Source organism: Grammomys surdaster, unplaced genomic scaffold (assembly GCF_004785775.1).
Source record: "Grammomys surdaster isolate TR1022 unplaced genomic scaffold, NIH_TR_1.0 211, whole genome shotgun sequence".
NCBI lineage: Eukaryota > Metazoa > Chordata > Mammalia > Rodentia > Muridae > Grammomys > Grammomys surdaster.
Window position 1 is genome coordinate 7,284,707 of NW_021604656.1, and position 10,417 is coordinate 7,295,123.

The 10,417-nt window shown below is 44.6% G+C and overlaps 1 protein-coding gene across 4 annotated transcripts in view; it reads right to left on the minus strand.

The window, feature by feature from the left end:
- Kif27 (kinesin family member 27) overlaps window positions 1–10,417 on the minus strand; it is a 74,775-nt gene that overhangs the window by 47,945 nt on the left and 16,413 nt on the right. For all 4 annotated transcript variants that reach the window (XM_028772080.1, XM_028772081.1, XM_028772082.1 and 1 more), the window contains 2 exons: window positions 8,053–8,196; window positions 2,003–2,209 (listed from right to left, as the gene is read on the minus strand). In XM_028772080.1, coding sequence (XP_028627913.1) covers window positions 2,003–2,209; window positions 8,053–8,196 — 351 coding nt within the window. The remainder of the gene's footprint in view (window positions 1–2,002; window positions 2,210–8,052; window positions 8,197–10,417) is intronic.

Genomic DNA, 10,417 nt, shown 5'->3' on the forward strand with positions numbered 1-10,417 from the left:
GGTGCAGGTAGAACTGTCATGTATGTGGGGTGCAGGTAGAACTGTCAGGTATGCAGGGTGCAGGTATCACAGCAGTTTCCCCTCACTGAGGAGCCACTGGCAGACAATGAATGCTGAGAGAGGGAGAACCACTGGAAGGTTCGACACACCTCAGTGGGTGAGCCCCTGTCCATGCACATATGGGCAACACTAACTAGACTTAGTGGGTTAGATAAGTAAATAATTATAGAGGAGGGACATGTACTTGGGGAGGAGATGTGACAGGGATCCTGAGGGGAGTTAGAGAGGGACAGAAAAGGATGGATGTTATTATACTCAGGTGTGAACATTTCAAAGAAAATTGAAACTTAAACATTCAATTAGCTGACAGTTGAGCCTCACATACTCATTCCAAAGGTGTGTGCTCGGTCCCATCCTCTGACATCTGATTTCTGTGTTCCTATGGCTGGTCACCTAGTGACTGTCAACAATGAACAGTGAAGTGGACAGGGAGCAAAGGTTTCTAAGTGGCCTCCTAGTGCTGAGGACTGAGGCACAAGGGAGAGGTCCCCTGGCCCTTCCGTACAGCTCCCTTCTCTCTGCAGCCACTGAGGTATTCAATAAAGCTTGTCTGCCACACGCTCCATGGCCATGTACTTTCCCTCACAACGGCCTGGAAACAGGAAGCTAAGCAATCGAGGACTAAAGCCCTGGAACCCGTAAGTCAACATAAAGCTGTCCTCCTTTGAGTTGCTTTTCTTAGTTTTTGGTCACAGTGATGCAAAGGCCAAATATTCTCTAATAGCCAATGGAAATTAACTACATATTCAACCATAAAGAAAATATCAGCAGCTTTCCAAAGCAAAACTGAAATGAATGATCACAATGGTTTAAAATATAAAGCCTAAGCATTTCAACCTGAAAAGCACAGGTAAGGATAGCATTTGTCTAACTGACCTTGAAGCACCTGAGCCTGGGACGTAACAGAGTAGTTGTGGGTGTATGGATGGTTAGGACACAGTGGGGCAGTGCTATGCTGGGCACTGTCACCTGAGCCTGGGACATAGCAGGTACCATGGGTTTGCTGTGAGGATGCGCTGGGGCAGTGCTGTTGGATTCGGCGCTCTCATAAACCCTGCGCATCCCACCAGGGTCCCCACACTTACCTAAGGAGCCTGCACTCACTCAGGTTTCAGCACATCTACACCTGCTGCCTCGCCTACTTCTCATCCTCTGACTAACTTACCACAGAGATCTCAAACAAACGATCTCCATTCATAACAATAAGTGGAAACAAAAACTCAATCTGGTAATTAGGTCTTTTTCATAGTACATTTTTTTGGTTTATTCCACAAAAGTCTATAATGATGATGGAGGGACGTGCAGTGGTTAAGAGCACCGGCTACTCTTGCAGAGAACCTGGATTTGGTTCCTAGCACCTGCATGGCAGCTCACAACTCTAGATCTAGGGGAGCTGACGCTCTCTCCAGCCCACACAGCATCAGGCAAGCATATATGCACATAGATAGACACAGGCAAAAACAATCCATACACACAAGATAAACACTTTAAGCTAAGCCTATATAGATGTAGACTTACTACCTACACATTCACAGATAAAAGCTAAATCTACATTTCATGTGATGCTTATGCCATCTTGACTGTCACTCAGGATGCCGAACCACATAAGAGTTTCACCCCGAAAACAAAGACAAACTAGATAAGCAACCCCCTGCCAGGCCTCCTTCACTCTGAGAAGTTCCAGGACAAACTCATGATGCCATCGAACTCAGCCATGTCTAAAAGTGCAACAGCAGGGGCAGCTGCTACCTTCGCACAGCGTTCCCTCCACACTTGATGTGCATTCTCTTATTTACTAATTTGTATCTAAAACACTTAGAAGGGATGTACACACGGAAGTGTCTATACAACCAAAAGGAGAAACCTCCCAAGACTCACACACAGTCTGGTATTATAAGTAACAGTAGACTCTCAAGAGGACGAAGGCCAGTGCCTCACTCACCTTCTTCAAGTCCTGTCTCGACGGGATGTAAACATAATGTCCCCAGTGACTCTCAAATGGAGCCGTGTGAGGTCTCTTTTCCGAGGGCCTGGGACCAGGCCCATCCCCACAGCTTTCCTTAGCCGAGGTGGGCATTGGCGAGCTACGTTTTGCTAGTTCTTCACTCAGCTGATCCACAAGGAGTTGCTGTTCTATTATCTTTTCATTCTGTGTAGAAGAAAGGTGTTTGAGAAACAGAGAACCCTAGTATACAAGCAACCATGAAAAAAAACCAAGGTAAATTGTCCAAAATCACAACTGTCTAACAACCTCATCGCTTCCCTTTGGTGTCCATAAGTAACTAGTACTGCTCTAGGAGCTAAGAACGTTTTCCTTCTTTGGTGCCAGCATGAGACCCAGGGCCTTAACACTAGGCAAGGACCACTGAGCTATAGTCCCAACTCACAGAAACTTACTGATAGTAAACAAAGACAGCCAAATACTACTACTACTTATTATTATTATATATTATTATTATTATATAGTATAATTATATATTATTATTATTGTTAGTAGTAGTAAGTCCAAACTTTCTGGCTAAAATACAAGATGTACCAAACAAAACTGAAAAGCACAAGTATTACATTGAGGAGGTTAGAGCAAAGGAGACAGAAAGCCATACATTAGCAGAGTTAAACTTTAAATGACAAAGGAAGCACAAAGCCCAGATAGGAGACAGTGAACAGACTGACAGGCCACTGGAAGAGGAGATTGGGAACCTGAAGGTAGATGAGCCGCGTGCAGGATGTGTCTAGTCTGCGGCTGATCTAAGTCAGAAGCATGGCCAGTTCAGAAAGCTCTAACTTCAGTATGTCTCTCACAACAACAGAAGGTGCACCAGTGTGGCACAGCGGTAGTCCCAGCACCCAGGAGGCAGAGATAGCTGGGTCTCTCTGAGTTTGAGGCCAGCCTGGTCTACATAACAAATTTCAAGTCAGTCAGAGCTACACAGTGAGTTCTTGTCTTAAAAATAACAACAAAACCACAAAAAGCACTTAAACGAAAACTTATCAGCCAAGGCTGGGGCTTTGGCTCAGTTGATAGAACTTTCCTAGCATGTACGAAGCCCTGGAGTCAGTCGTCAGCATCACATGAACTGGGCAGAGCAGCTCACGCCTATAATCCCAATACTTGGGAGGTAGAAACAGAAGGTCATGGTCACCCCTGCCTGTGATGAGAGTGAGGCTAGTCTAGGCTACATGAGACCCATTCTCAAAACGGCCAAGCACAACAAAGGACTGCTAGGTACAGTGGGGCAAGCAAACAACAGAAGGCTTGGGTACAGCTGGATCTGGTGCTGTAGGAGATGGGGACAGGGAGACAGGCTAAGGGCAGGCCTCTATGGGCTATGAATTAGTTCAAGATCATAAAATCATGGCTCAAAATAAAAGGGGGCTAGAGAGAAGGCTTGGCAGCTGGCTGTTGTTCAGAGGACAAAGTCCCATCTCTAGTGCCCACATGGCCTCTCAGAACGGCCTATTAACTGTAACAGATGACACCGCTTCTCGTGAGCAGGCATACATGCAGACAAAACACCTATACATAAAATATATAATTCAATAAAATAAGTAGAAGGAGGACTGAGAAATACAGCTCAGTAGTAGAGTATTAATCTAGCGTGGATGAGGCCTTGGTTCAGTTCCCAGTACTACACACACACACACACACACACACACACACACACACACACACACAGTGCAAAGGAGAGGAAGGGAGCCCTGTTTCAGGTTGTTGGGTAGATATGAAAATCAACTTAGCTCCACATACCAACAAATAATAAGAAAGACAGAGTTTTGTAAGGTTGAATTGACAGCTACATTTTAAAAAGTACTTAAGAATAAATCTATCAAGGTGTGGTAGGTCATATCACCAGTACTCAGGAGGCAGAGGCAAAAAGATCTCTGAATTCCAAACGAGCCTGGTCTACACAGTACATTCTAGAGCATCCAGAGCTACATACTAAGGTCTTGTCTCAAAGAACAAAAACCATCCAAACAAAAAAAAAGAATAAAACAAAATATTTCTAATACTTAACAATAAACACATTATTGGGAAAATAGGTACATAATGTAAATAAATGGAAGAATATACTGTTTTCATCAACCAAAAGATGTTTATTCTTGCCAGGCATAGTAGCCTGTACCTTTCATTCCAGAAGAGGCAGGTAGATAACCTCCCCACATACTTAAATAAAAATGAATCTTTTTATAAAATGAAAATTATAACTAAATTCCCTGATGACTTAGACACAAAAACACTGAATAAAATATTTGCAAACAATTCAAGAATATGGAAAAGGAATATCCACCTTGATGAGCTGGCTTCGTTCCAGCAATGCAGGGATGGCTCAGCACATGTTAAAGCATAAGTGTAACCCCTAACATAAATTCAAGCTCACCTCAGTAAGTGTAGGGTGGGGCTGACAAAATCCAACATCCTTTCATGGTAAGAGCCCTAGAGAGATTAGGGACACGGGGATATGGAACTACAATAAAGGCTGCATGTGCTAACACACAGCAAACATTGAGGTAAGTGAAGAAAACTCCAAGCATTTCAACTAAAACCTAGAACAAGACACTTGGCTCCAGTCTTTCCACTCTCACCCAATATGCAAAATCTTTGCCAGAGCCCTAAGACAAAAGGAGCAAAGGACAGGTACACAGACAGGAAAGGAGCCCAGAGCCGGGAGGCAGACCTGTGTGAGTGCAGGGCCAGTCTGTCCTACAATCCGAGGGGCAGGCCTGCCAGGGCCACAAACGGAGATCCAGGAGACTCTGTCTCAAATGAAACAGAAGTGAGAAAGGAGGAAGTCAGCGTCCTCATTGGCACAGCCTAAGGGCTCACCAGGAAACCTCAGAGCTGATACTCTCAGCAAAATGAGTGACAACTCATATAAAAATCATTAGTTTTCCTGTATACCTATGACAGGCATTCTAAGAAGAAACCAGAGAAGCTCTCCTACTCACAGCGGCCTGAAACCAAAATAAAGTACCCTAAAATAAACCTACTGCAGGGTATGAAAGACTTCTGCAGCGAAAACTTTAAACTTCAAAGAATCAAACTGAGAAAAGCACTAGAAGACAGACAGAGTTCTCTTGCCACAGGCTGGAGTGATTAATACTGTGAAAATGTCCATCTTACCAAAACCAGTCTACAGCTTCAGGACAATCCAATCAAAACCTCAGTGACACCGTTCACAGAGATAGAGAAAAGCCTTAAACTTCTTATGGAACTACAAAAGACCTAGAGAGCCAAAGAAATTCTGAGCAAAAAGACTCATCCATGGTTAAGTATCATCATACCTGACTTCAGAGTTATAACCCAGAGCCATGGTAACAAGAACAGTGTGGCACCAGCACAAAGCCAGATGTGAGGCCAGGGGGACAGAATATGAACCCAAGATTTAAGTCCATATAACTTCATCCACCTGATCTTTTTTCTTTTGAGACTGAGTTTCTCTGTGTATATCCCTGTTAGCCTGGAACTCACTATGTAGACCAGTCTGGCCTCAAACTCACAGAGATCCACCTGTCTCTGCCTCCCAAGTACACACTGGTCAGTGACCCATCTGACTTTTGACAAAGATCTTAACAACAGCAACAGACACTGTTGAAAACCACTCCCCTTCAACAGACGACCTGGAGAAAACTGGGTGAACTCATGTAGAAGGGAACTAGACCCTCATCTCTCACTCCCCACAAAGATCAACTCCAGATGAATCAAAGACCTTAGGAGAAAATCTGCAAACAAGCACACTACCAAAAGAAGAGGTAGGAGGAGTGCTACAAGACACAGACACAGGTAGGGACTTTCTAAACTAGACTCCAGTTGCTCAAGAAATACAACAATCAGCAAAAGGTTCTCCTGAAATTAAAACACTTCTGTAAAGCTAAGGAAAGTCAACCAGGTGGAGAGGAAGCCTACAGAAAGGGGAAAATCCTTGCCAGCTACATATCAGACAGAAAATTAGTATCCAGAATACACAAAGAAGCTAAAACTAAACATTTCACCACAGAGAGAAATCCAGCTAGAACTGAACTGGATTCTTCACCCTGAGGCTTAGCTCACAGTGCCACAAGTGCTATTTATGCTGCTACGGGAGGAAAGTCATCATAGTCTTTGCTGGCTCTGAACCCTCTGTGCTACCTTCCAGGCAAGTATGTTTTAGGGTAGTCTTTTGCTTTACAATTGGATTTGAGGCCTACTCCACAGGAAGGTTAGTAAATCTGACCAACAGCTGTGCTGAGGAGGCCAAGGCTTTAGGAGAGGATGTATTGTTGACGTTTTGTAAATGGACAGACTACCTTGTAAACATTAGCTTCTTTCTGCAGAGGGTGACAACTGTCAACGTGCTGAGGGCCAGTGACTGCTGAGTTCTCAGCCCTCAAATGACATCTCCTAGGCCTGGGGACATCCCACGAAGGGTTGGAAAGATAACAAGAGCCAGAGAATGGAGAGGAACACTAGGACATACTATATTTGGGATCCTGCATCCCATTAAACCATGCATGGCAGGAGAACCTTTTGCTGACTCATGAATTTCTTGAGCAATTGGAGTCTACTTTAGCAAGTCCTTACCTGTGTCTGTTTCTTGTAGCACGCTCCCTACCTCTTCCTTTGGTAGTGTGAGTGTTTGCAAATTTTATATTAAGGTCTTTGAGAAAGAATAGTATTTTCAGTAATTTGTGCTCAGGACATTGGATATTCATACAAAGAAGAAAGAAACTGGACCTGTGTCTCTTCTAAATAAAAAACAACTTAAAGCTGGGCAGTGGTGGCACACGCCTTTAATCCCAGCACTTGGGAGGCAGAGGCAGGCAGATTTCTGAGTTCGAGAGTTTGAGGCTAGCCTGGTCTACAGAGTGAGTTCCAGGACAGCCAGGGCTATACAGAGAAACCCTGTCTCGAAAAAGCAAAAAAAAAAACAACAACAACAACAACAAAAAAAAAAAAAAACCACAAACTTAAAAAAAAAACCAGGACACTAGTCTGAACAAATTATTTTACTTTGTTTTTGAGACCCAGTCTTACTGTGTAGCCCTGGCTGGCCTAGGACTCCCTCTGTAGACCAGGCTGTCCTGGAACTCCCTCTGTAGACCAGCCTCACCTCTAATTCACAGGCTCACCAGTCTCTGACTCCTGAGTGCTGGGATTGAAGGTATGCACCACCATACTTGGCCTTAGGCAAAAAAATTTTAAAATGCAGGCATATCTGTGTTACTCATAGGAATTCTAACAGAACATTTGAAAGACTTAACTAAAATTGTAGAGCAGATCACTCTTGTAGCATAAGAGGATAATCTATAATAAATTATAAGTTTAAATATTTCCAGAGGGGGTGGGAGGGAGAGGGCAGTGCACATCTTTGTATCAGCTCTCATCAGCTCTCAGGAGGCAGGGGCAGACAGATCCTGAGTTCAAGGCCAGCCCGGACTACAGAACTAGTTCCAGGACAGCCAGGGTTACACAGAGAAACCCTATCTGAAATCTTAAAAGACCAAAAAAAAAAAAAAAAAAAAAAAAACCAAAAAGAAGAAGAAGTTTAACTTCTGTGATTACCTTCCAGTTGTCTTGGGTTTGTCACTGGAGACAGAAGCCCTGGTCTTGTATATACTAGGTGAGGCGTGCATCACTGTACTATGGCACCTGCCCTGCCTTCAGTTCTTAATACCACATTGCCTAGTAACTTGACGAAAATGAATGGAAAAGTCTGGAGAAAAGATAACTAATGCACAATTTGTAAATCAAGTCCCTAGATATTTTCTTTGTCTGTTTTTTTAAAACTCTAAACCTTAAGGGGAAACCATCTTTGTTGTTTGCTTGGCTTCTGTTTCACAGACAGAGAAAATACCCAAGTAATTGAGCTGCCAATGTCCATCCACAGCTATCTACCTGAAGTGCAGCATTGTACAGCACCAGCTCAGGGTCTGCTCAGCAGGGCTCCACTCACAGAGGGGCATGCCGGAGCCGGGCATGCCGGAGCCGGGCTGGAGTCGGAGTCGGAGCCGTACCTGCAGTCTGTTCACCTTCTGTGCTTCCTTCAGAGACACAGCGTGCCCTTTGTTCTCCTGCATCATCAGCTGCACCTGACTCCTCAGCTCCTCCAGCTCCAGATCCTTCTGCGTGAACACCACTTGATCGGCGGCCAGAGCACACTGGGAAGGAAAGAAGGCACTGAGACACGGAGGAGTACTACAGAATGGTGAAAATCCCAGTCCTAGCTTGACAACACCATTTAAAGTTTTCTCATCTTTTTTACTTGGCCTTTTCCAGATTCTTTTTCAGACAGACAGAAATAGAGGTGCCTACCACTGTGACTCCATGAGAATTAATTCCAAGTGCAGACAATACCATTCCAGGGGAATAAAGATGAGGAAGTACCTGGAACAGCAGCGTTCATCCGTCTTCTTCCTGACTGCAGGTGCAACATGACCAGTAGCATCCTCTTTGCCACCATGGCTGTCCTGTACCCTCAAACATTTTAGCAAAATGAATCCTCCTCTCTCTGGACTGCTTTTGCAGGCATTTTGTCCCAGCACCAAGAAGACTACCTAACAGAAGTAACTGGCACTAAGAAGTGGGTGCACTAAGAAGTGGGTGCACTAAGAAGTGGGTGCACTAAGAAGTGGGTGCACTAAGAAGTGGGTGCACTAAGAAGTGGGTGCACTAAGAAGTGGGTGCACTAAGAAGTGGGGTGCACACCTTAGCACCAGTTGCTGAGATGAGCCTCGTCCCATGACAGTTTGCCAGAAGACTACGGAAGAGCTTGGAAAACTAAGGTAGAAAACCCTAGAATGCTGTACTTAGAACTGGAATGGGCCACTCCAGCAGCAGTACGGTAGACCAGAAGGCCAAAGAAATGTGGATCCAGACAAGTGGAGACCCTGCTTATTGAGGCTTCAAGAGAAACAAGGGCTCTAATGGGAACTGTTACAAGCTGTCTGTGGGGACTTGAGTGAGGCTGAATTCAAAGCAATAGACTAATATCTTTAGTGAAGAAAACTTCAAAGCAGGATAGCATTTAGGCTATGGCACAGTTACCCTCCTTACTCTCATCCAGATCTAGAGAGAGAAAGCAACACGCAGAGCATACACTTGCTGGAAAATTCTACCGTGTGGCAGGGAAAGCATCTGTAACTGTGAAGGAGAGAAGCACCATCAGCAACAGTGCTTGGCACTGGGGCAAGAGGAAAGTGCCTTGATGGCAGGACCCCACCTAAGAAAGGCTCCATCTTCTAAGAGTGGAAATTCATTTGGAAAAGGAAAGCTTACACTGAGATTGCTGCTCAAGGGTTCCCTTCTGAAAACTACTGCCTAAGAAAAGGTTCATCATGGTCAGCACCAAAGGTGAACGAACACAAAGGAGCCAGGCTGTACCTCGAGCAGCAGCAGAACTTGGCAGCATTACCCAGGAGACACCGATTTTATAGGCATGACAAGCATAGGAGTAAGAACGTCATGGAGGCTTGTACCAAGGGTTTAGAATGCCACTGAGGCCAGTCAATGTATAGCACCATTGGATTCCCTGCAAGGGATCCCTGAGGGGCTAATAGGTAGTCTAATGACAGCAAAGTTAAGTTGTAATGGAATCCCAGGATACTGGGGATGCCAGGGTCACAGGACACTGATTAAGGAAAGCAACAGACATACAGTGAGACAAGTGTTAAGAAAGAGGCCATCTTGACTGCATAGGGGTTGATGTCAAAAGTATCCCCTCTTCAGGAAAAAGACATTGGGATGGGTATGGCCCTCATGCCTCACTGGACAACGACAGGGGGACCAGAGCCATTACAAGGTCCCCTTCAAATACTGGAGGTCAGGCCTCTATCCCCACCTTCGCAGGATTAGAATCGCTACAGCGCTTCTATACTTAGAGAAGGGAGGAGATGTCAGGGGCAGCCCTGCTTATACACTGAAGGCCTAAAATCAGCCATAGGCCTAAAATCAGCAGTGGGCCTGTCATACATGTATACTAACACCAAGTCTTGGGTCTCTGTGGAAAAACATTGAAACAGATGGCTATAAGCTATTGTAAACAGGCAGCTTTTGTGGAAATTTACCAGCCTGAGTAGTCATAGACCCTGTAAATAGGTAGCCTTGGCAGATAATACCAATTTAGATAAGGACAAGTGAATCATAGGCAAAGTCATATCGACCTGTCCCCTGAACCTTCACCCAGCCGATAACCTGTTCTGAAAGATATCTGTACTCCCCCCTGAACACCCAAGCCCCAGTGTCATCCCCTTCCCCACGTCCTGCCTTTTTGTGTTTACATCCCCTGTGTGAATAAGTGAAAATTACGATTTGAAAAAAAAATAATTAAAGAGAGAGAGAGAGAGAGAGAGAGAGAGAGAGAGAGAGAGAGAGAGAGAGAGA